Source organism: Sparus aurata, chromosome 19 (genome assembly GCF_900880675.1).
Source record: "Sparus aurata chromosome 19, fSpaAur1.1, whole genome shotgun sequence".
Taxonomy (NCBI): domain Eukaryota; kingdom Metazoa; phylum Chordata; class Actinopteri; order Spariformes; family Sparidae; genus Sparus; species Sparus aurata.
In genome coordinates, this window is record NC_044205.1 from 5342079 (window position 1) to 5369200 (window position 27122).

The 27122-nt window shown below is 39.7% G+C and overlaps 1 protein-coding gene across 1 annotated transcript; it reads left to right on the plus strand.

Moving 5' to 3' along the window:
* Positions 1 to 785: 785 nt before the first annotated feature.
* cnn3a (calponin 3, acidic a) lies at positions 786 to 26617 on the plus strand. The gene is made up of 7 exons (XM_030398676.1): positions 786 to 1184; positions 17334 to 17455; positions 20463 to 20529; positions 20783 to 20920; positions 21042 to 21158; positions 21622 to 21768; positions 24127 to 26617. The coding sequence occupies exons 1-7, from the start codon at positions 1128 to 1130 to the stop codon at positions 24466 to 24468; spliced, it is 990 nt and encodes a 329-aa protein (XP_030254536.1). The 5' UTR covers positions 786 to 1127; the 3' UTR covers positions 24469 to 26617.
* Positions 26618 to 27122: the final 505 nt, after the last annotated feature.

The window sequence follows — 27122 nt, forward strand, 5'->3', positions numbered from 1 at the left end:
CAAACTTTGATGAAGGATGGGTCTGGGCCCTGAATAGACCTCATTTACTTTTCATGTGGGACAGATGTAGGAATTCTTTCTTACTTTCTTTAATGGAGCGGATCGGGGTTTTCGTATACAGGGGCAGGGGCTGTTCTAAGGGGGGGCAACAGGGGCCAGTGCCCCCGTAACTCTGAGTCTGGACCCCCCTGTGGCCCCCCTGACAGGGAGTCTGCATTAATAATACAATGACAGATTTCTTGCAATGATTTTGTTTTGAAGGGAAAGGCAGAAATAAAGTGTCTCAGCAGTTTACTACCCAATCACAATTGCTGAAATTGTAAACACTGTTTTGTCTGAATGAGGGATTTGTCTTTTTTTCCGGGTTGTATGTGCCCCCTAACAAAAAAGCCGGCCCCAACCTGGCCCCCCTATTAAAACTGGTCTAGAACCCCCACTGCTTCTGAGGGAATAATGCATGTTTCTTGATGACAAGAAAGATCAGGACAATTGAGGTGGATGGTTTCTATGATTTCACGCAGATCCAAAGAAAAGGTTTTCAGTGGATCTAAATGTGTTTGACTTGATATTGGATTATGTTTGACTGAACCAACGGGGGGCTGTTCTGCTGCTGCATTGTATCTCTGTCTAAAGCTCCAGTGATACAGATCAGCATGCTGCTCAGTGAGAGCCTCCTCATTTCACTGGATATTAGTCAGTTAAGATGATGATGATGATGATTGAAGAAGAATACTAGCGGTCAGTGCATTAACAATAGTCAGTGTTCCAGGCTGTTGCTGCAGACACTCGCATCAGTGTTCAAGTTCAGGAGCTGTTGTTGTAGCCATACTTGAAGAGCGTTCGGAGAGGGAGGGAGTATCCACGCTGCTCTGATTGGCTCTTTGGCTCCGTTAACCGTTTGACGACATTTTTGTTTGCAGTCCGAGTGAGTGTGTGTCCTGCAGGTTGAGAGTCTGTGGTGCTGTGCTGTGCTGTCCTGTCCTGTGAGAAGTCTCGGAATACATCCCTTCTGCCGGCCCGGGGGTTTGAGAGCAGCCGCTTGTTGTAAGGAGTGTTCCACTGCGCGCTGTGCAGCATCGTCCAGAGGATATCCACCTGGGTTTAACGTTACGTGCAAAAACGACAAAATGACACATTTTAATAAGGGACCAGCCTACGGACTGTCTGCCGAAGTGAGAAGCAAAGTAAGTGTTCGTGTCGTGTCTGTAGCTGTGTGTCTCTGAGGGCCAACTTCTTTCACACACGTTAAAGTTAGCGAGCAGCGGCTGTGTGGCGTGGCGGGTGTGTCGATGGACAAAAGCAACACGTCGAACACCAGGCTGTTCAGCAGCCAGGTCCACTCGGTTTAACGGTACAGCTAAGCTGCCGAACTTTCCCGAGTTTGTGGAACTTTTTTCCTCAGCCCGGTGTTACGCAGTCAAGCATGAGAATGCGCTGCGGTCGGAAGAATGACCGCGGTCCCGACCACTTTGGACTCAGATTGTACATCAACAAAGGAATTTGAAGCAGCTGAGATTGCAGCCGGGCAGGACTCTTCCACCTGGGGGGTTGGAGCCTGCAACAAACCTGAGCAGCCCACAGCCTCGACGCCCTGGTGGGGTCACCGTGTACGAACTAACGCTAGTAACGTTAGCTCAGTTTAAAGGGTCACCGGGTCTCACGATGTCGTTGATGGGAAACTAACTTTCCTTCCGTTCCTCTTTGTTAATGGGCAGGATCTCAGCAGCGCCGCGGTCAGAGAGTTCTTGCTGTAGATCTAGTTCAGAATCTAATGATCGCGATAAAAATCGAAAATCGAGATGATTGTTTTTGCAGGGAGGAGCCGTGCTCCATCCGGGCTGTGTGGTGGCCCCTGGCGTGCAGATACAGGCCTATTGATCCACTCACCCACCCACCCACACACTCACTCTGTGGTCTGGGTGTAAATATGGTGTGCGGTTTTACTCTCAGATTGCCACGTTGCAGCAGTGGGATCATCCAGCTGTTATTATTACACTAATAGTTATGGAAAGTAGTGCGACAGAAGGTCTGACTGCAAAATCTGTCAGTTTTACCACTGACTTGATTGTTTATGCCTTAGTAAACGAAATGAACATAATATTAAATTATGGTTATTAGAGCATAATATAAAAAAAATTATTCTAAGTTTGTATTGTTACCCCATTAACATGGAAATATACAAAATGTGATCTGAATTTTATTCTTCAAAACTTCATAATAAGGAAACATAAAAAAAACATTGTCTATCAGAGTTGTTAAAGACTGTTGTTGTAGAAAATGTAGGATCACAACATCAGAACCGGCGCACAGATTTCCCATCAAGTTCGCGGCGCCCCTCTAGCATGTAGCGCTCCAGGAGACCGCCAAGCAGAGATGGAGACTCGAAGTTTGCAACTTGAACTCGAGTCCCACTTAAGTAGCACCCTCAGTGGACCGCATCCCCAGTGAACTGAGACACAGCTTCCCTCACCTTATGCATCTGGTGCATGTGGACACAGGTGACAACAACACTACGACAGCAACGGCTGCTGCTCTCCTGTCTGTCATACGCTTTGCCTTAAGGAACTACAAAAGGCGCAAACAAACAAATCACCAAATACAATGTTTGCCGAATGAAAAGGATGCTGGATTAACCACGTCAAACTTTATCAGCTTCCAGAAAACACACCAGGATAGGTCAGTCACTTGGTAATATGGAAGTTAACCTCAGCTCCTGTGAACGGTTAGCATCAGCTACCTAATGTTAACCTCAGCTTGCTACTAGGGCTGGGTGATTAATTGAATTTCAATTTCGATTTTGGCTTCCCTCGATCATGAAAACAAGATAATCGCAATAAAACGATCATTCTGCCGCACGCCGTGTCTTGTGTGGTAAATGCAGCGTACCCTTCCATCTCCACCTGTGCACTCCACTCCGCCCCCGCCTGAAAATTTTTACTTTCAGCCACACCAATGCGTATTGCCAGTGTGTGTTTTGAAAAAACGTGTAGATGAAGCAGTAGAAGATGGCAGAAGTGCAGCCTTCGGTCGGGGAGAAAAGTAAAGTGAATTCTGTGGTGTGGAAACACTTTGGTTTCGAGGAGTCTGACTCAGAACAAACAAAGATATTATGCAAGATATGTCACGCCACTGAGTCTGCACCTCAAGGGAACACCACCAATTTATTTAGCCATTTAAAGTCCACACACAGAGTAATACATGACCAAGTAGTGAAGGAACAAAAACACTCAAAAATGAAAAGCTCCTGGACCCCTGCCACCGCCACACAGTCCTCAATTAAGGACACACTTTACGATGCCACCACATATCCACCCAGCTCCCGCAGGCATAAAGAAATAACGGATGCCGTCACTTTCAATAAAGTGATTAACACATTGACAAGCGGTATGTGTTACCATCACGTCACCATATCAGCAGAATTGCGCTGCCTGCCCTTTATGACGAATGTCGTGGAAAAGTTGCAAGAGAAGTGTCAACAGCATTATATTTTGCAAAAGAAATACCAGAGTTCAAAGTTCAATAAGTGCTTGCTCTCAAATCAGTGAATAATCATCTTTTAATAACGGGATTATGATTTTTGCCATAATCGAGCAGCCCTGATTGCTACTAGCTATGTAGCTAACGAGGTTCACTGGATTAGATTGGCGTTTGCTGCCACACTTGTTCACACAGAGTGCTGCTTTGCAATGTATGATAAAAAAAAAAGATATGAAAAAGTTTTGCATTTAGCTGCTGTGCTGTTTCATTTTTATTTGTGTTTTAAGGTGATCATGTACCAAGCGACTTATCAGTGCTGACAGTACTCAATGCTAATAGATAAAGGAGTGATGATAGTACAGTTCATGCTTTGAATTCCTTAGATATAACTATGTAATGTAGCAGACTGGATGGCAGCAGCAGATGATAGAACGCTCATAACAACCACAAGAGACTTGAGACTTGGACTCCAGCTCAAAGACTTGAGACTTGACTTGGACTCACTTGTAAGTATCTCTGATGCCAAGAGCCAGCCCTGTTTTAAAGCATACTGTCATTCTTGAATGTTTTTCCATCACCTCAGCTATGGAATTTTACTGATTCACTCTACTGTGTAACTTGGTGACTTAAAGCTTGCTTTATTTCTTAAAGAACAGTGCATCTGCTTCCCATGCTCAAGAGTAGAGCTGCACGATTTGGTAAAACAAATTGCAATTGCGATTATAATACACATCATATAATGTCTACTAGTCTACTAACCTCATTGAGAGCTTGTGGCTTGTATGCATAGATACCTCTGTGCTAGTTTGCACAGCCAAGGGAAGTTTATTTTGTGGCATTTCAACCATTTCAGTGGATCTTCTCTGTGGTCTACACTGGGTATGCAAATGTTGTTCGGTAACCACTGCTTCTCTTTATAGTACCATGGGATCTGTGGTTGATGCTGTTGATATTGTGTGTGTGTGTGTGTGTGTGTGTGTGTGTGTGTGTGTGTGTGTGTGGGGCGTTTCTTGTAACTGTCCAGTGTCGTCTTCTTGGTTTTTGCTGCAGGTTGATCGTCAACATCCACTAGGCTATCCTCCATCTAAGTGGTGAAAGCTGTAGTTTAAATTCTGTTAGGTCAACATAGCGTTTGTAAAAGCCAAGTAAATATAGTGTGTGTGTGTGTGTGTGTGTGTGTGTGTGTGTGTGTGTGTGTGTGTGTGTGTGTGTGTGTGGCGTTTCTTGTAACTGTCCAGTGTCGTCTTCTTGGTTTTTGCTGCAGGTTGATCGTCAACATCCACTAGGCTATCCTCCATCTAAGTGGTGAAAGCTGTAGTTTAAATTCTGTTAGGTCAACATAGCGTTTGTAAAAGCCAAGTAAATATAGTGTGTGTGTGTGTGTGTGTGTGTGTGTGTGTGTGATCACTTGTTTTTGTATGGTCTCAGCCTCCGCTGTACAATTGTATTGTGTTTGGAACCTTGGGTCTAAGAAGGTTGTGATGTTCAGCAGGTCCAGTGTGTCTTCATATTTCTTGTTGAGGTAGTTCAGACTTTGTGCCGTCAATGACAGTCAGGAAGTGAGACTTGCCTGTGATTGATCTAACCCATCCCAGAAAACAGCCTCCCTCCCGTGTCCGCAAGTGAGAGTCGGACAGTGTCATGTTTACTGATGGTGATTATGTATTTATGTAGTTTAGAGCGAAAAATGTAACTTTGACACTTTCCATGATGCATTGTGGGTCAGGATCTCAATCACAGCACATTATAACTGTATCCATCTGATTATTAACATACATATTTAGATTAACGGGTGGAAACCAGAGGAAACACGAAGACAAAATCCCACAGGTGTCGTCTTCATGTTGTGTACCACCACACCTCTTTTGGATCCACAGCGCCGGAATGCTGTATGAATTGTCACACTGGTGCGGCTTTACGCAGGAGCTGCTTGGTTCTGTGTGAACAAATGAAGGCAGTGAAATTGGTGAACCTCCGCTGCAGAGATAATGCGGTGTCTCTGTGTGAAAAGGGCTAGTGATGGAAGAAGTATTCAGTTTCAGAAAATACTTCACTAAAAATAAAAGTCCTGCATTAAAAACCTTACCGAGTTGCTGTTCCACAGAGCCCCTTTTCAAAGATGTTATTGATAACAATCAGCCACATAATGTAGCATTCCGTCTCCATTTCACTGCATTCACATCACAACATTGCTGTTGTTAGAATAATCAGGCCCCTCAAGTAATTGCCAGTTTGTTGCACCCACTAATGTACTAACGCTAACAAGCAGACACTAACGTTGCTCATGCTAGCAATATGTTAATGCTACTTAGCAAATGTTAAAGTTACTAACACTAGCTAGTAACATTAACATTGCCAGCATTAGTTTTACGCTTTTTTCCACAAACTGGTCACTACCAACACCCTTGATTGCTGAAGAAACAAATATTGTTATAATACTGGCTGACAAACCTTGTTAGAGGCTGGAATCAAATGTTGTAGTTCTTACACAGGGACAAACAAAACAATCAATTTGGACCTGACAAACTTTTTAAAATGTATTCATTTACAATCATGGTATTTTTTTCTTTTTATGGAAAAGAGGAACTTATAGTCTGAACCTTTCTGCAAGCTATGAAGATGCAATTGATTTGTGTTCATAAAGACGTTGTCAATAAGACTTTACTTTTTACAAGTAAAGGGACACTGCATCACAAACATTCAAAATCAAGACATCTAGAGATACTTCATACTTCGTGTCCAGTGAAAACAATGTATGAGTATGAAAAATGTTTATCTGAAAAGTAACTAGTAAGATGCTGTCAGCTGTCTGACAAATGTGGTGAAGTAAAAAGTACAATATGTGCCTCTCAGATGTAGTAAGGTTGCATAAAATGCAAATACTCAAGTAAAGAACAAGACTTTGAATATGTACAACACAGAACAGTACTGTAGTTGACAGTTGTGTCACAAATAAACAGAGTTGTGCTTGGGTAGAGGAAACTGGAGGAGACAGAAAGCAGATTGGCGCTCAGTGCCAGAAACTTGCAGAATTCTGTTCTTGTTTCTAAACCGAGTGCTCGTAAAAGCTTGTGTTGAGCCCCCTTCCCTTCATTCCTTCTCCTAACCTCCTAACACATTGCAGGCAAAGACATTTTCCTTGCTTTAAGCCCTCCATATTAGACAAAACCACAAATACAGGCAGGCACAGAACTAGAAGAGTGATGCAAAGTGATACAGAATAATCGCCTGTTTGTGGTTATCCCATTTAAAACTTAAGCGTGCGTAAGGTCACTGTGGAAAATATTCTCTGAACAGGAAGTGACTCATCTGAACTTTCAGGAGTAGAGCTGGCATTTTGAGTGGTTAGCTCTTTGTCTTTGAGCATAGAGATTAGAGGATGCTACCAAAACCATCTGTTTTACTGTAGTTTTTAAACTATTTGTCCTGAAAGCCTATGCTAATTGTAGAAGATTGTACAGTACATTTCCTCATAGTGAGATTTCCACTTTTTGAGATGTGACGTCAGTCTCATTTTAGCTCATAACTGCAGTTTTTGACAACAAGATTGTAGCCCATGATCGTAGTGTAGTGTTACAATTCATCTGCTTTTGTACTTTATTTAATTAGTGAAGGTCAGCTGGCCAGCTTTTGCACACTGTACTCTAGAGGGATCCTGAGCTGATCATGAGTATTGGTATTGGATCTGATCAGGGCATATAGGGTATTTTCTTTCTTGACTGTACTATACTCTACTTTGTTCAACCTCAGCCTGCTTGTGTTGCTAAGCTGCTCTCCTTGACAGTTGGGCTCTACAGTGCAGCATTTCACTGCATATGTGAGTAAAAATGACTGTACTTATGTGCAAAATGACATTGGTGCACTGGTGTTAGTGACAATACACAGAATTACTAAGCTCTGACACTAACAAGTCTGTTGGTAAGGCTCAGTGTACAAAACAACCGAACAGCTTCTCTTCTTCTGTCACCGCTGGCTGTCACCTTCACTGGTTAAAATCAGAGCTGGAGAGATGATGGATTTTGGGGGCTTATACATATCGACATAGAATACATATACACCCTTTTTTCACTTTTTTGATCCCTCAAATGGGTTTATCAAAAATCTTGTGGCAAAGATGCACATGTAACAGAGTCAGGATATTTGAACTTTTAACAACATACTCGATTGTCCAAAATGACACTGGTGCAATGAAACAGTAAATCTAATAGAGAATGCCATAGTTATGAATTCCCTGAAATATCTTCTGAGTTATAGACCTATTTATTATTTTTTGTATTTCTTTGTGTTTTAGATCAGCATATGGACCATGGCGACGTAGCTATAAAGGCTATTACTATAGTGAAGTATGACATCGATGATTATTGAACATTTTTATGAACTGTTCAATTTTTCATTCAGACTCAAAGAAAAAAGGCGAAAATTCAACCACTTTATCAAGGCACAAAGATAATAGTTTTTATGTTAACGCAACAATGAAAAAACACACATACACACAGGGTCATTCCATACCAACTCACCTAGGACCTCCTAGCTCATGCCGTGGATTTTCTTGGGGAAAAATAATTATATTTATCTATTATATTCATATCACCTCTCCAAATACTTTTAAGGTTATGAATTTTTTAAGTTTGGCCCTCTGCATTAAATTTTGCCATATTTCTAGATTATGGAATAGAATAGTTACAGTCATCAAATTAATAATGGGTCAATCATTTTTTAGCAGAGCAAAAGATAATGTAAGATTCGTATTCATTAGACTTCATCTCCTGGTGCTTTCCAAGGATGTCCGTCCTCAGTTGATTTACAGTACTTCAGCATGAACTCCATATTTCTGGCGAAAAGGAGTTCCACCATGAACACATAGGCTGGGACATATGAAGACATTTATATTAATATAAAGAAGCATTAGATTTGGTTATTACAAAGGATATTTGTTTCAGTTCCTTATAATTTCAGCTTTTTTAAATGTGATGCTACCGCTTCAAAACAGTACAGTGGGACCATTGTGGTCAATGATGGAAAATGCTCAGAAAAGGTTTTTAGCTGAGATGAAAACCTTTTTTTCATCTAACACCTGCTCACTTGATGATCTTGTGAATGACTTTGATTTAAAAAAATGGAGGTTCTCTTCCAACACTGTAGTTCTTCCATGAATTAAAAAAGTAACAAGTTGATTGTCAGCTAGAGTCAATGCAAGTACATTAAAAGTTAACTTTGACATCTTAAAGCTGCACTTTTATGACATTAGCAAGAATTCCAAAGAAAGAAAAATACAGGTCATGTAAACAGTATATTACATTTGGATATTCCTGATTAGGCCTCACTTCAAATGCAGCATTTTCCAATTAAAACTTGTGGGATATGCCAGTAAAATGCTTCTTTTTTAGGAGCGTTCTCGGAAAATGTACACTGCCCAGTCAGAATATGCACCTCAATTAGGCTTTTTACTGCAGTTAAGACACATGATTATGTTGCACTCTACGTGTTATCTAGTCAATAGTTTGCATGGCTGGGCTAGAGAAACTGTTCATGGCCCAAAGGGTAGCCCATATTTCTGGTTGGATTTAGCAACACACCTCCTTTTAAAACATTATGAAAGACTTGTATATCAACAGGCTTGTGAATATGAGCAAATGGGTGGTTAAAAAACAATGAGGCTGTGTTCATATGATCGAACAAACCCACTAGCGGTGGAATACTTAGAATAAGCTTATTTTAACACATCCATATTTTAACGTAGTAAACGACATGTAAGGGCACGGCTGCATGTTAACAGGAATACTATGTAAACACCTTAGTAGGAATATTGTCTTTTTTGAAAAAAAAAAAAAAAATGTTTTACTTATAGTCAATGATGTGGTGATAAACAAAGTTCAAAAAAAGTAGTTGTTTTAATTTTGTCTTCCCAGACAAACACATCCTCAAATATCTGCATGTTAACACAGTCAATTACACAGACACCCAGTGTAGTAGAGTAGATCAGAGCATTAGTATTAGTATCTACTATGTCCAAGTGTTTTTTGTTATTCCTCTACAAATGTCTTTGAGCTGGATGCATTTGCCTGACAGAATTCCTGTTTTCCATTTGGAGGAAAGTGTACTCTAAATCTGTCTGTAAGGAGTAATGGCTCTGGTTTTATGTTACAGTTGCACTGTTCATTGCAGTGAAACCCCCTCTTTCAGGCAGTGTACATAAACAAAAGGCGGAGGACAGACAGGGGCCCATCTGGGTTCAATTGCATAAAGTGTGTTCAGTAGTCCATGCTCTTCTTGAAAGCTGCATACATCACATTCCGTAAATTCTTCAGCAAAAACCCCTCGATGAGCACCCCATCTACCAGGCCTTCAGCCCTCTCCATTTCTCTTTTCATTTTGCTCAGTTGACATCCCAGTGGTCTTCTAGCCCTGGTAGTAGATGTTTCAGATGCGAGTTGTGTCTCTTCCTCTGCAGTATGTTTTGCAGAACCAATAAAAGAATGAAATGAAAAGAAGATTTGTATAATCTCGTGCAGTTCCATGCCTGTCCAGAATGGGCTGATTGCATGGCCTCTGGCTTTCTTAAGAACTGCTCCCCCAAACCACATCACACTCGACACTGACTGTGTAGGGTTATCAAAATGTTAACACTTAAACTCTTAGCTGGCAACTCCCAGCTACTACCAGCGATGAAGATTAAACCTAACCCTGTCTCAACATGGTTCTGGGTATAACAAAGTGTAGGACTGCTTCTGACATGATTTTTTTTAATCAATTAATCTAATCAAAAAGATTTTATAACAATTTCTTAACCCAAAATAAATATCAAAATCATGTCTCATTAATATTTAATATTTGTATTAAATCATCATGATTTCGTTTAATTTTTACATAACTGCTGTGTTAGGATATTAGTAACTGGAGAGGGCGAGTTCTAAAGTACTTGCAGTTATGAATGCTTAAGTTGAGATGAATGGGGCTGCAAACTTCTACTAATTTCATTATGTATCAAAGATGGGAAACATTATTAGGGTCCGGGCAGCTAAGCTGCCAGGACACTGTTGTATTCCTAGGAATTCTTTCTTTCTTTCTTTCTTTCTCCTCCCACAATTTTTGCTCAATTGTCACCAAACTTGCTAGAGAGCATCTTCAGACTGCCCTCCACAAAACTTGTTTCTCAGATTTTTGATTTTATCAAAAAAAAAAAATTTGTATATTTTGGAGTCATGGTTGATGAAGTTTGGCAAATATCAGAATTTTATCTCAAAAACTGAATTTTTGAGAACATTTTGAATTCTGCTCTCATGGGAACAATGAGAGTAAGACTGGCATTTTTAAACATCAGATTTTTTCTTATGAAGCAAAACACATCACCAACATTTCCATGCTGTCAAGATGCAATTTATGTATTATCAGATTTTTGTTCAGGTAACAGAATTTCTGACAGACAGTGACTCCCTGAGTCAACAAATGCAGCCAATTAGCTCAGTGAGTTAGAAGCTGGTTCTTGGTGTTAGGGGTTGTGGGTTCAAGACCCAGCAAGGATGATGATCATGATGATGATAACAGATTAAAATGTCAGATGTCCTCAATATGAAACACAAGACAATTGTCCTGATGGTGGCATCACAGCAAGCCTCTAAATTAAATAAAAACAAATAGCTTGGACTGGACCATGAAAAAGCTAACTGAATTTTGCATAAAGGTCCAGTCTCATGCCAGATTACTTCACCCCAAGCCAATAGTCTTGAGCTTGAATTCAGCTCTGTATGCTACTGCTGTAATATGTTTTGTCAAAGGTCATAACAAAAGAAGTTGGAAAAAAAAAAAAAAAAAGAAAAGAAAATGTAAAATGCAAATGACAAGAAAAGATCAGGATGAAGATTTTATCCTGTGGGTAATGGGGGCGGGACTTGATAAGCTTTGGCTTCTCCCGCTTTTCCCTTTCGGCCATGTGTATTGTATTATTTGAACAATGATGAAATGTGATGTTTATGAATTGACATGCCTGAAATAAACAACATAAATAAATAAATAAATAAATAAATAAATAGTCCTAATGGTGGCGCTACAGCAAGCATCTAAAGTTCAAAACATTGAAAATTCATAACAAATCAACCTGCTAGAACTTCACACTTTCATCAAACTGTAGCCCCAATACTAAAGAAACTTTTGTAAATTTAAACATTTATGAAGTCCATCACTCTGTTTTTTTAAAACTGTAAAACTTATAAAAACCTCTCCCACAATGTTGGCCTACAGTGCATGAAAATGTTTGACTGTGAACACTACTGTAAACATATAGCCTACCTGCAAATAAATAGATATTTAAATAAATCTTCAATGTTGATGAAAAAATTGAACATTTTTTAGTGTCATGGTAGATGATGTTTGACAAATATCAGAATTTTACCTAAAAAACTGAATTTTTGAGAACATTTTGAATTCTGCTCTCATGTGAATAATTGCAGTCAATGCAAGCAGCATTTTTAAACATTAGTTATTCACTTATGGAGCAAATCAATCATTTTTAAAAACAAATTACCAACATCTCCATGCTGCAATATGTGTAATTTCAGATTTTTGTCTTGATAACTGAATTTTTTACAGTGGTTTCAAATCTGCCTGCACAACAGTGAATGGCTTACTCAATTTGTCAAGCCACTGTTATAATGCCACTTGCCAATTAGCTCAGAGCGATAGATGACAGTCTTTGGTTCCAGAAGTTGTGAGTTCAAGCTTCAAGTCGTCCAAAATGAACATTGTTGTCAACTGTCTTGTCTTCCTGTTCTCCTGTTTGTTGCTCAGAATTGCCTAAATTTGCCAAAAAATAGCCCAGACCAGACCCATCGCTGCGCAGCAGCTATAATTATTATTATTATTATTATTATTATTTCTACACACACAGTACACAGTCAAACTTGCGTCTGTTTGTGTTTCATCTCTTACACAAACACACACAGTCTGTTTTGTAACCATCTATTCTATATATAGCTGTTATCTGCTAATTCATTCTTGTTTTTAATAATTAAAAGTTTTTATTGAATGTTTAATAAAAAATGTCTAACATCAAAAAAGACAAACAAGTCAACAACACAGGCAGGTAATTTGACAGACATTGACAGACTTTGGAAAGGCAGTTATTCAGTTACAATAATGTGTACACTTACAAGACTGTAAGTTTCTTTACCAGACCAAATAGTTCCCTCAGGCTTACACTGTATCTACAGAAGCTGTCCCATTGTTAAATTTTCATGTCCATAGTCGTAGTCCAGAACGTTTCTCCAGGGAAACCCTGGAACATTTCCATAATGTGTGTACAGTATGTGCCCTGTTCATTTCTACATTTTGATCATAGATTGTCTTTAATTAGGCCCATTCTGTAGAAGCAGTATCTGTGAATAATTGTATGTTGAATAATTCTGCTTCTGGCTTCTCTATTATGCTCTGCTCATTCATTCTTTTAGCCAGAAAGGCAATTTAAAGGAGGTCTCAGCCTCATATCTGTAATAGGCTGATGTATCCATTGGCTGATAGTACTTAGTGGTTCAGAGGTTACTATAGCAAAAGTACTATGGAAATGCAGCTGTAGATTAGTAGAATAATCCTTGTACCTCATAAAGAGCCTCTCCTTAATCTGGAGTATGACCTTCTATAAAAGTTATATCTGTATAATATAGTAATTGTTAATTCCTGTCATTTTGAGTGTTCTCCAATACAAGAAAAGTGCTGTATCAATGTAGTCCATCTGCCATAAACTGATGGCAGGATTTTGGGAGTAATACGCAACTGTAATCACAATCAGCACTTCAGTAGGGTCAGTGTGACATCTGATTGATATGGTTGTGGAAATAAGTTGTAATGTGTGGGGTGTTTGGTCTTTGTGTGTTTCAATAAACATAAAATAAGATTTCATGTCAGGAAGACAAAAGTCTGTCAAAGATAATATAAGATCTGTGTACAAAAGGAGAAACCTGATAGGTTAGCTCATTCCACTCAAGGACATCAGGCCACAGTGTGTAGGGACTGACTAATGAGGCCCTAATGTATTGCTCAAGATTGATGAAACAATTATATCCAAATGATTGTAATGCTGAAATCTAATCTTCATCCGCATCTTGATTTGAAGAGTAGTTACATGTAGGGATGTCCCGATCCGATCTGTAGGATCGGGATCGGAGCCGATCTTGGCATTTTTCCGCTGATCGGAATTGGCAATTTTGAACGTGGACCCAAGCCCGATTTTTTTTTTATGTCAGAGCACAATTTGTGGCAGAACGCAGACGCGCGCATGGCGTTACTCTGGCAAACCTGTGAATAAAGTGTCTGCAGTGTGGAAGTAACGTCACTTAGAAAGCAAAAGCAGTTCAACAGCGACATGTAACATCTGCTATATGGCCGTTTTGCGGAGCTGCGTTTTACTACTCATTTGATACAGCATATACAAAACAAAAACTCAAAGAATACAACGTGTTCACTCAAGAGTACAGGCAAGGAGACCAAAGCAGCAAACAGTCGCGGATACTTTCAGTTAAGAGAAATCTCCTCAGCGACATGTCCACAAATAATACAGAGAGGGTCATCAAATTAAGTGGTAGAGGATCAGGGTTTTCTTCGTCACCTGGAGTTTTTGAATCCCCGGTATGCCCTACCATCTCTGCATTACATTTATTCCACTTTCGAGTTACAACATGCCGGTATATGCGCACTAGTTTGGTGGGTCTCATACAGCAGAGCATGTAAAGCAGGCAATCCAGGAGATGCTGAACGCGTTAATAGACAAGCAACGTGTCCACGTCATTTTATGTGACAACGTAAAGTACATGAAATAAGCAAAGGATGATACTGAGGTACCAAGCGTGAGCTGCGTCTCACACACACTTCAGCTGGCTGTACACGAGGGTCTGCTGTCACAGTGCAGCATCACACACTCACCTGCTAACACAAGGAAGGTGGAGGCCAATGTTGTAATAGCATATGCAGAATAAGAAAGAGCCATATGAAAGTATAGACTTTGTTTCAACAAAATAATAAAAACCTATTAAGGAACAGCTTGGATGGAGGTACTTTTTTTCTTACTGCAGCTGTATTATCCAGGAAAATATTAGTTAAGGCTAAGTATCGGATCGGGACTCGGTATCGGCAGATACTAAATATTAAAGGACTTGGATCGGGATCGGGGTAAAAAAAACCTGATCGGGACATCCCTAGTTACATGTGATCTACATTATCTTGTAGGCAGACAGAGAGACAGAAAGACCACTGCTTAATGGGTTACATAACCATGAGTCTCATTTAATTCACTATTTTTGGCTGCTGTATTTGTTTTGTTTGTTATGAAGGTGTATCTCATTTTTGTACATTTTAGTATTACAGTTTGTACAAATACAGTTTTTCTACTCAGTGTTGTAACTCTCCAACAAGATTCAAGATGAAGCCAGAAATGTGATTGATGTTATCCTTGTTATGAGATGAGATCTAGCATCACAAGAAAAGATAAAGAAGATATGGAAATGTAAAACATTGAAATTGTTGGCTCACAATGACATAGTATGTCAGTCAAATGTCTTGGTTTTCACTAACGCCCCCCCTTTGAAATGGAAAAACAATCTCCAAATAGAAACACACTCACGATAATGTATACCTCTGCCCAGAGACAATCAGAATCAGAATCAGAAATTCTTCGATAACAGATCCAAGATGGAGGATCTCTATTTGTTTCATTGATAAGAGAAAACAAAGAAATAATGGAAGTTCCCACACCATGTGCACACTGATATCACAGGTCTGTCACCCTGACCAATAATAGTTCAAAGCTGCGTCTCTTCGCAGTCTTTGCGCCTAGGTGTGGAGACTAGGGAATTCTGGGAAACTGAGTTCAGTTCGGATTCCATTTTGAAATCCACAATGACTAACGACTTCATCCGTTGGTCCCAACAATACTTAATAGTAGTTGAGGAGCTGCTCAAATGTTTTAGGCAATGAAACGTATGATTAGGTCCCAGCTCTGCAACTGTGGGCCTGTTGTAGCACACTGTTTTGGTCTTAACATAATGAATGCTTTCAAAGAAGACTGTCTGAAAATGTACGTTGTTATCGTGTGGCCATTCACAACAGTTAAGAACACTTCTGATTTAAGATGTGATTGAACAGCATGTAAGAACTTTTTTTTTCCTTTTTCTAACATAATCAGACCCATGTTGTTGTGTTCTTGTTTCAAAATCATGCACTTGTCACCAGGTCTGTTATGTTTTAATTTTTTTTGTCCCACTGATGGTCAAAGCATGCCAATTCTCAGGTATTTTGTTGAAACTAGTAATTTTTTTGATTTGTTTGGGAAGAGGGTTTACAAGAGACAGATTTGAGAAACTTAATTTCTATTATTGTCGAATCACTGAAAGGGTTGTATGTTTCGTTGAGCTCTGGAATCTTTTGCTGAATATTATTTGAACTTGTCTAACTTGTTGTAAAATACCCCTATCTTTTTAAAAAGGATTTTCAAAAATTACATTTGTCGATATTTACATATTCAGATGTCTAATAGTGTAATGTCTGCTTAGCTTTCAGTGTTGGGGGAAAAAGATGTTTAAACTGAAAAAGTAGACACCCCTACACCCCTGTTATTACCCACACCCCAACAGTCAGTAACACTGTTACCATTGAACTTACAGGAACGAATATCTTCCTGACGTTGTTGTTTATCTCCAGAATGACAACACATTTGGCAGCCTCCACTTAATGTTCGTGGTGCCTGTCTTCATAGACAGTCTTTTATGGAAAAGCAATATCCTGTTTTCTTTTTGAGTCTGAAAATTCTGGACTGTGCGAATGAGGCTCACAACACACTCTCCATTCAAAAGCATGCATGGTGTTGTGCACACAAACATTAAATTCTGTTTTGTTTGTGAGGAATAAACTAAGAGGTGAAACCCTATTTATTGCTTTCATAGTCAATCTGTACATAAGTAAATGTCTGTTTTGGTGACACTACACTCTGAATAATACTGAAGTTACTGAATATTTTTTGTAGTTTCTCTTTTCAGTGTTGCACTTTGTAGATGGTCCCTGCACCCTCGTCTCACAGACGGCTGACCATACAGACCAGAGTTAATGTCCAGACGCTCGTTTTGATTAAAATACGGTTGTAGCTCGTTGTCTACCGTACGACGGTAGGAAAGAGCCGTCGTTTGTGTTTTAACAAGGTTTCACTTATGAGTTATTGATCCAGGAAGTTTGAATCTGTTTCCAACTTTACCGGACTAAATCCTACCACATAAGTCAGTCACGTATCATGTCAAAACCGGCTGCGCTCGCTTGCTGTGCTGTAAGTTTCGTTCTTCTGTTCTGAGACGCTGCTGCTGTGTGAGAGGCTTTCACCTGAGATCATCGTGATGATGAGACTCCACCCGCGCGAACCGCGGACTCACTGAAGTTACTGTGAGTAACTACTGTGCACTCGGGTGGCTGTAATTAAAGGCAAGAACACTACGCTGACCGGGCCAGGGGCACAGAGGCCACTGTGGCCGTACCATGATTTCTTTTTCACGGGGCATGGAGGACAAAGTGCGGGGCAACTCCCACCCTGGTATCTGGCATATCAGAGTTTCCACGACTGAAAAAAGTAAAAAGAAAAACATTCTTCAGACCCAGTCTTACTCCTCTTATCAGTGAAGGTCATGGTCAGGATACATGAATTTATTTGTCCAATTAAAAGATTTCAGGGAGTTTAAGTACTCAACTCCACTTACCTCTAATTATCATACAGAGGTTCTGACTGGCAAGGTGGCCTTATGCAGCTCGAACTCATTTGTTCTTATCAAAATGTTTAGATTTCCCCCCCAAAAAAGGAATGTAGACTAATATGATGTTTTATATTTCAGATTGCTCAGAAATATGACCAACAAAAGGAGGAGGAGCTCCGGTTCTGGATTGAAGAGGAAACCGGAATGTCTATTGGAGAAAACTTTCAGAAAGGCTTGAAGGATGGTGTCATCCTCTGCGAGTAAGTACTCTGTGTGTGTGTGTGTGTGTGTGTGTGTGTGTGTGTGTGTGTGTGTGTGTGTCAGGGGTAAAGCCAGCGTCTTGTTGCTGGTTCGATTCCCCCGGTATGCATGTTGAAGTGTCATTGGGCAAGATACTGGACCCCAAACTGCTTCTGATGTGCAGCTCGTCACCTTGCATGGCAGCCACCACCATCAGTGTATGATGTATGTATCAATAACTGTAAGTTGCTTTGGACAAAAGTGTCTGTAAGTGTGTGTGTACATAAAGTCTGTGATTACAGGACTTGTGATAAAATATATCATCTATATATGTGATGATACAACCGCATTCCAAAAATGTTTGGATGCCTGGAAAAACAAATACAACAAAATAGGATGAGTCTATGTATACTGAATTGAAAACCTTACAAAGACAGTATATATTCAGTATGTTAGTCTTTCTATCTCTTTTCTAATTTACTTCATAGATTTGTGTGTATGTGTGCATATACAGTATATTTGACGACCTGAGAATGAGACTCAACTATCATGCCTCAGAATGGCTTTAGGAGTGTGCCTCCATTGCACAGTGTTGCTTTAATTGTCCACCTTAATGCATGCACACTGGCTTGCCTTGCCTTTTTGTTTTTCTGATCCTGTCTGATTCTCTTCTTTCAGTTTTCTACCCCCTTTCTGCTACATTTAAAGAGATGTTATGAATGTAGGATGTCCCTGTAACCTGCGCTGTCACTTTTTCAAGTGGGGACAACTTTTCCTTTTATTATCTTTGTTGCTTTATTAACTTTACAGCCTGTCTGACATCACAGTCTTCCCATTCTCTCTCATTTAAAGGGATAGTTCGGTTTTTTGAAGTGGGGTCATATAAAGTACATATCTATAGTCGATCTGTTTCCTACTGTAATCACCGATCAGCGCAGCCTCAGTTTGGAGAAGTAGAGAGCTGCTCCAGCCCAGACGCTCAGCTTTGTACTGCAGTGAACGGGTCCAGAGAAAAAGCGAAATTAACCACCTAAAACAAGACTCACATAAAATTTTTACATCAGTTCAAGTGTACGTTGTATAGGTAAAATTCACGCCGCTTTACATCGCCGTCAGACCGCGCTTTCTTTTGGCACTACATTTTCTCAACCGCAGAACCCCTGTATCCCTACGCATGAGCGCTAATGCGGAAGGATACGGAGAGTTAAGTTTCGTTTTTATCGAAAGTAAACCTCTCGTCCAGCAGCTGGGCCTCGCGCTGTGTTCCGCTGCTCGCAGGTCAGCTGTTGCCCAGTTACGCTAGTGCGTAGGGATACGGAGGTTCTGCAGTTGAGAAAATGTAGTGGCAAAAGAAAGCGCGGTCTGACGGCGATGTAAAGCGGTGTGAATTTTACCTATACAACGTACACTTGAACTGATGTAAAAAAATTTAGGTGAGTCTTGTTTTAGGTGGTTAATTTCGCTTTTTCTCTGGACCCGTTCACTGCAGTACAAAGCTGAGCGTCTGGGCTGGAGCAGCTCTCTGCTTCTCCAAACTGAGGCTGCGCTGATCGCTGATTACAGTAGGAAACAGATCGACTATAGATATGTACTTTATATGACCCCACTTCAAAAAACCCGAACTATCCCTTTAATAACATTTAACAATTGTATTCACCTGTTGTTTCCCTTCTTGCCTTACCTTCTATCTTGTCAGTGATGGCATTTTAACGAACTTCTGGCAGGGGACTTGCTGAAAACCGAGTGTACCAAATAATATGCAGTCAAAAGAGGTTGTACACCTGTGGTGGTAAGCCAGCAGGTGAGTCTGCGATTTGTGACGTTATCTGCTACGATGTGGAACCCAAAATATTTCCACCAACTGCCTCTCAGATTTCTTGGTGTCATTACTGTTTGCTCAGAATGACTCTGCTCGCTATTGTCCTCCATTTTGGTAGCAAAACAACATAACATTAACTTGAGCTTGGTTTACTGTTCACTAGGGCCATAGGTAACGTTTTAGATCACACTCTGCTGGATCACAAGGCAAACTACAACAAACAGCCTCATGCGCTTATAAACTTAATTTGCTCTGCTTTTCAGACGCAATGCTATGATGTGTGTTGGATATCTTACTAATATCTTTCCTTCGTCTCTGCCAAGCACCACTTGAACATGTTCAGTTGGTGCTGAGTTTGAAAGAGTGAATGAAGTTAAAAAATATTATATGATATAATAGTATAATATTATATAACATTGTAAGTTTTTAAATCAAGTTTAATGTCTCTGGATATATTCTGATGAGGTAGATATGCTGCTTCCCACTGTTCCCTGTTTTTTCCGGCACATTTGTGATGATGAATGGGACACACAAGGAAACATAGAAAGGCAAACTCGTACGCTGGCAATGTGAAAGCTAATTAATAGGGGGTTTCACTGCGATTAAAAAATCCCTTTCTATACTTGCTAATTTTGTTTAACTCCAGAAAAACTTCCTGACAGTTTGGTCTTTTGCCAGTTAGTGGCTGTATTACATTTGAATGATGGCACACATGGACAGGGTGAGGCCAGTGTGTGTGTGACTAAGACATTGTTTGATTTGAGTTAATGTTAATTTTGCAAAACTGACACAACAATGCTGTGAATAAATACATATTTCCTAATCTTTGCCTTTTAAGTGTTTTTTTGTCATTTGTAGTATGACAGATATCATGACACAGAGTTAGATGATTGTCAACATATTGATTATTGCGAAATAGCTGTATACTGAGTGTATAAGTGTTGTATTGGGATTCTAATCCCTAATGAAAGTTCCGTCATACGAAAGCTCAGTCATTCTCAAGAAAAGTTGGGGCAAGGTTCACCAGTTTGTTTCACATATGATTGTAAAGGGATATTACTACAACAAATCGTAAACTTTAGTCAACACAGTAACTTTGTAAATGATTTGCATTCTGTTTTCATTCATGTTACACACATTTTTTTGAGATCAGGTTTGTAACTCACATTTTGTTCTGATACATTTTGTGTTTTCCTTTTCTCTCTTAGACTGATTAATAAGCTGCAGCCTGGTTCAGTAAAGAAAACCAACCTTTCACAGCTGAACTGGCACAAGGTAAGACTTGTTCTGAAGTGGGAAGCACATTGTCTGCTGATGGAAGAAATCATGAAAATGACATTCAGCTCCTTTTAGACTGGTCATAGTGCATCAGGCTCTGAGATAAAGTGGCCTCATTCATGCTCCAAGCTTTCACTGCTTTTTACTAAAGCTTTATTTGTGCTTTTATTGCATTCCCCTTGTTTTTTTGAGTCCCTGTCCCAGCACCCATCACTCCTTTTTTCCCCCTTTTTTCTGTTGCTCTCTGCAGCTGGAAAACCTTGGGAATTTCATCAAAGCTATCCTGGCCTATGGCCTAAAGCCCAATGACATCTTTGAGGCCAATGACCTGTTTGAAAATGGGAACATGACTCAAGTCCAGACCACACTGCTTGCACTGGCGAGCATGGTGAGTGAACACACAGTAGTCTACAGACCATCATTGTCTACTTAGGAACACATTTCCTATTGTTATAGGAAATGAACGGAATGTCACATCATTCTTTTGACCAGTATGTCCTATCTGTTAGGCAAAGACCAAAGGTATGGACACAAAGATCGATATTGGGGTGAAATATGCAGACAAACAGGCTCGACATTTTGATGATGACAAGATCAAGGCTGGTCAGTGTGTCATTGGACTGCAGGTAACCGTGAACAGTGATGAAGTGGTCATTAACACAAACACACAAACTATATGTATCTATAGGCTGATGTTTCGTTCGTAGCTTTGCTGTAAATATTGTGGCATTAGTACCTGAGAAACGTGCACCTTCAGCAGTTTCCCTAGAGTTTTATTTCTCATGCAGTGAAGAAATAATTAGACTCTGAAACTCTCCAGTAAAAGTCCGACTAGGGTAATGCTTTTATGGTTTTGGAGCTTTTTATAGCTGGTCAAACACTTAGTCTATTTAACATTTAATAGTAGAATACATTTCTGCCTTTTAAAATGAAAAAAACACCAACAATTCCTTAAAAATAGATACACGTAAACTAAAGTTTCAATAACCTAATTTAAATGTTGACAGTTCATTTAAATATTATATTAAATAAGTTAATCTGATAAGTGATTGGATTTGGTGAGATCCTGTTGTGGCTTTTTGTTCTCAGATGGGGACAAACAAGTGTGCCAGCCAGGCCGGAATGACCGCTTATGGAACCAGAAGACATCTGTATGATCCAAAAACTCAGACTGACAAACCCTACGACCAGACCACCATCAGCCTGCAGATGGGAACCAACAAGGGAGCCAGCCAGGTTAACACCCACTCCTTTTTTAATACAGCTATTAGTGGATTGTTTCATTTTCAACAAATTCTAGACCCAGTAATACTTAACTTGCTGACTAACAAATATTTCATATTATATTTATATATAAGTCTGCTGTCAGAATGGCAACTAGCATTGAGAACATTGAACTCTGTCCCAAAGCTCCATGACAAAGCCACGTGTTCGTACCCAACATCTCTGAAATGTGTTGAGAGAGTTTCTACAAATTTAGTAAAACGGCCACTATGAATCAAGATTGAATGGATTTGGTGGCCAAAGGTCAAGGTCACTGTAACCTCACAAAACACACTCAAGAATTGGCATACAAATGTCGAATACAGGTGTGTCAAACGTACCACCCTATACCAGTCTATGTTATTCATAGTGGAGAGGTGAGCAAAGCTGCTGTGAAAGCTAGCTACCTTATTGCAACGAAATAGCATCCGCTTCAAAGCCATATTCAGATGACAAGTTTGTGAAGAAATACGTACCAAACAGGGTAGAAATTGTTGCTGCTGAGAAGTAGCAGGCTTTTGCCAACATCGGCCCGACGAGAAACACTGTGGCAGAAAGGATTTCAGAGGTTGCTGGAGATGTGGACAGGCAACTTATGGACAAAGTTATATCATTTGTTGCATTTTTGGTTGCTATTGATGAGAGCATGATGTTTCGTACGTTGCTCAGGCGCCATATTCATCTGCAGCATTGATTAAACCTTGACTGTGGCCAATGGGTTTTTTGAGATGGTGCGGATGACCAAAACTCAACAAAACAGTGAATTACATTTTCAGCTCTCTTGTCGGAGCACTGGACCAGGTTGGTGTCAACTGGGCTCTCGCTTTTAAGCTGGGCTGCTTGTGGCCCTTGGACTAAATTGAATTTGACACCCCCTAGAGCACCTTAACTGTTGAGACAGAAAAATCAGCCCTGTGTCAGTGCTGGAGGCGTGCTGTTTTCAGACACTGGGGACACATGGACCCAATCCACACTCAAGGACTCACAGACTTTAAGGCACATTCCCAGTAAGTCTGTGGGGTAGTCTTAATGGACACCACAAGACTGTCAGATCATTGAGTGCATGAGACATTGGCTCAGTTTGAACTTTTATTTTTAAATGTATGGGTATAACCGAATCTTACTTTGTACTAAAATGTATAATCAGGATACCAGCAGGTGAATCATATCCAAACTAATGTATTCAATGAATGATTAACATTGCTAGACTTACCATTTAGACCAAAGAGAAAGCACAAACAGCACAACACAACAGTAATCAGATACAGTGGCCCGGTCCAAGGCATAGGACTAGAGGTAAAGAGGACAGAGACTACGGTGTCCAACAAAGGAGGGCACACAAAGTGATAGGATGAATAGCCATGGACATAAATAAGGCCTCATAGAGAATGCATACATACAGTGCTCATAACTTTGTGCTTTCAATTCAATCATGAAAATATGTCATGCAACTTGTTGGCTGACGGTATCATCATATAATTGTGTGTTTAATCAAAGATACCATTAATAGAAAAAAGACTGGATTTAGCATGATAAAGAAATGTTCATTATTAAATGTATAGTAATATACAGTACGGTTATGCGTATCTTCTTGGGCTTTATTAGTGGTTTGTGTCCCTCTCTCCACACACTTAAAACAGTAGGGCCCCACGTGTGTGTGTGTGTGTCAATGGGTGAGTGTTGTCAAGCACTTTGAATGGTCGATAAAACTGCTATAAAATACAGTCCATTTACCATTTAAAACATGACTAATAATTTGAACTAACAACATATGTGACTAATAATATGACATGATAATTACTAAAAGTTATAAATAGTATAATATTATTATGATGATGATGACAATAATAATAATAATAATAATAATAATAATAATAATAATAATAATAATAATAATAATAATAACAACAATAATGATGACAGTAATAATATGTAAAACATTCAGACCAGCCTTACCAGCATGAATAGGCTTGAACACTTTGGTGACATCAGGGGGTTAGTGAAGATGGTTATTAGTGGACTTTGATGGTGCCTGGACACATAAAATCCAAACTGGGGAAATGTTATGATTTGACCATGCTGCAACCATGATCTGTGATAATAAGATGTAAACTGACACTGTGAATTAATTTTGTTGTTGTGCAATAATGTGACATTACCCCTACAAATGATTTTGAATCACAAAGCTTGGTCAATGTCATTGACAGACGTTTGATGGATCACTGATGGATCAATTTGTCCAATCAGAAGAGAGAATCAAATACAAGATGAGAGTATGTATCCATCCTTTATCATGTTGTAAAGTTTCTACTGTATTGTGGTTTCCTGCAGGCAGGCATGTCGGCCCCTGGTACCCGCAGGGACATCTATGACCAGAAGGTGGCACTGCAGCCTCTGGACAACTCCACCATCTCCCTCCAGATGGGCACCAACAAAGTGGCGTCTCAAAGGGGTATGAGTGTGTACGGTCTGGGTAGACAGGTCTACGACCCCAAATACTGTGCCCCCCCAATAGAGCCAGTCATCCACGCTAACGGCAGCCAGGGCACCGGCACCAACGGCTCAGAGATCAGCGACAGTGACTATCAGGCCGAGTTCCAGGAGGACGAGTACCATGGTGGTTACCATGACGACTACAGCTCCCCTTACACTGATCAAGGCATTGACTATTAGTGGAGACCTTCAACTTGAGAGCAGTATTAACGAGTGTATTTTATCAACTACACAACAGAGCAATTTTTTTGCTATCCTCACTAGTCTTTTTCTTCTCTTGAAGCATAAAATGAAATGTTGTCTAGGTGCTTTCCTTCAGCACCTAGGCACAAAGGTTGTAAGAACGTAATTTAGCGTAGAGTAATAAGATACAGTGATGATAATGTTTTTTAACTGAAGAGTACTCTTTTTAATTCCCAATTTTTAAAAGATGCAATGATGATGATGCAACACTGAAGTAGTGGTAACATTGTGGATCAATGGTGTAGCATCAGGTGGAACTGTTGCATTACAGTGTTTAAATTCCTGGACTGAAACTGTGCTGATGATCCATGTGAAAGGAATTCTAGTGTTAAGTCGTACACAATAGGCTGATTCCACTCTGTGGTCTGTCTGTATTCATGCACCCAACCACAGTTTGTCCCATTGGTATTCCTTCAGTTGTTTCACGACATTTAAATACTAGATTGTTTTCCTTACAATGCTGAGCATGATGGCTGTTCACATGTGTGGATGATAAAATCCAAGCTGACTCTATTTTGAAGCTAGGCTTCCACACTTTCACATTGTTACCTCTCTGTATTCCCCGACTGTATTTATAACATTGGCTTTCATTGTAAAACAGTCCACTGTTATATGGTTTATAAAGAAAAGGGTGTGTTTTAAATAAAGCCTTAAATTCTTCAGTTGTGGAGGCCCGCACACTGTTGTCACAAACACAATCACATGTCCAGCCATACTGGAGGAAGGTGCTCCATTAATTGCTACAGCTTCAGCATATTAACATTATAACAGTATAAGAGCATCTAAAATCAATTCATTCTTCTGTCCGTCTTTCACCTGATACATTTGACTTCAGTTAATGGCATTATTGTACAAATCCTAATTATACTGCTGAATGAAGTCTTTAAGGAACTCTTTAGTACTTCTCATTGTCATGAGGAAACTACTGCCTTTTATAATCAGGCATGCTAATGTGTCGATGACAATCTTTGCTCCTGTGAGGTGATTTAATGTCACTGAATCTTGTGTTTGAAGTCCTTCCTTAGAGGAAGTTATAGAACTTTTTAAAAGCAGCTGTTTGAACCTGTCTCCCAAAAAAGCTCGCTGATTGAAGAAAGAGGTTCAACAAGGCAAAACGAACATTGCCGCAGAATGCTACAATGATGCTGAATGGAAAATTTAAAATACATGTGCTTACATTGAACCAAAGGAAGCTGTTCATCATTGTGTAAAACTGTAAAGTCCGAACAAAAGGTCAGTTTGACACATGCTGCATTCCAGTGCCTGTATCACAAACATTGTGAATATTCTCTCAGAGCTCCTAATTTAGCCTCAAAACTTCTAGCAGGAAGAGCTAGCTTAAGAGTGATGTAGGTCTTAGTCTTCTGAGCCAGAAAGGGACAGAAACTTTTATCTTAGTGAGGCGGTGGGGTTGAGCCCCTTGCTAGGTGTGACAAATTAAAAACTGATTTGCTTGATTGAAGAAAGGAAAAAAAATGATAATGGGCATAGTAAAAATGATTATAATCATAGAATTGAGTCTTTATAGAATTCGATTCAGCATTTGGAGAATATCTCTCCTTCTTTTCCACATATTTCTTCTCTGCTTAAAAAAACTTGTCTAGCTCGTAAAAGTCCTCCTCCCTAGTCCTAACATATGTTCACCTTTAGCACTTTCTTAAGGGCTTAGATGCTTTGTAAAAAAAAAACATTTTCTTTGCAACTCTTAGTACTAGGAAGCTTTATGAATATAGCCCCCAACATGTAAGATAGTCAGACATTCTAACTTTTCACTGGGAAATATCCAATGGACGAGCCAAGTAGGCACTCGGGTCTGATTTCAGTTCAAAATGTTTCAAGAGTAGTTATAATATCAACATACTGCTGTCAGCATGGTAACTCACAATGGAAACACTGTGGAGAATGATTAATATGTTGAAGACTCAAAATACACTCGGATTGAATTTTCATCAGTAGATTACCATCGTCGTCATTGTCGTCAGTGATTCAGTGTGTCTGATTTCTATTTCAGTAACCTAAAGTTACAGAAGCGTTTCACATATCTATACTGTGTTATTTAATGGCAAATGCAAATATGTCCAAACAAGTGCATAGGATTTTCCTCATTTATTTTGAAGCTGTCATTTCTAACTTGTTTTATTGTTGTTTTTTTCAATGTTAACATAGTGCAGCAGTGAAGATGGTATATACAGTACTGTCTACGAACAATTAAACACGCTCTGCTGGACACAGTAGTTGGCCTCAGTGAGTGTTAAGAGAGGCCAGATTACAGTAACTCTTGGTTCTCTGATGCGGATACAGTACTAACACACTTCTCTTGTGTTGGACTAGATTTAAGAGGCTACACTTAATTTGTAGGAGCAACTAAGAATGGGCATTGGAGCTTCATCCAGCTCCAGCCAGCTGAATAACTACACCCATTATAAATAGTGACAGAAAAATGCCAGTAAAATGTAACCAAGAATAAGAATTAATGTTGGCCAAGTTTATTTCTGCAAAAAAGACGGTTAAGTAAGAAACTTTACGTTAAGTTTTTCAAATCTTTACTTGTCACAACTTTGTGCTAATGCTCTTGGTAGGTTAAGGGCCAA

Bases quoted from the DNA above. Each gene is read 5' to 3' on its own strand.
- cnn3a (XM_030398676.1), top strand. From the start codon at position 1,128: ATGACACATTTTAATAAGGGACCAGCCTACGGACTGTCTGCCGAAGTG. The intron at 21,159-21,621 runs GTAACCGTGAAC...TTTTGTTCTCAG, and splicing joins AGTGTGTCATTGGACTGCAG to ATGGGGACAAACAAGTGTGC. The intron at 21,769-24,126 runs GTTAACACCCAC...GGTTTCCTGCAG, and splicing joins CCAACAAGGGAGCCAGCCAG to GCAGGCATGTCGGCCCCTGG.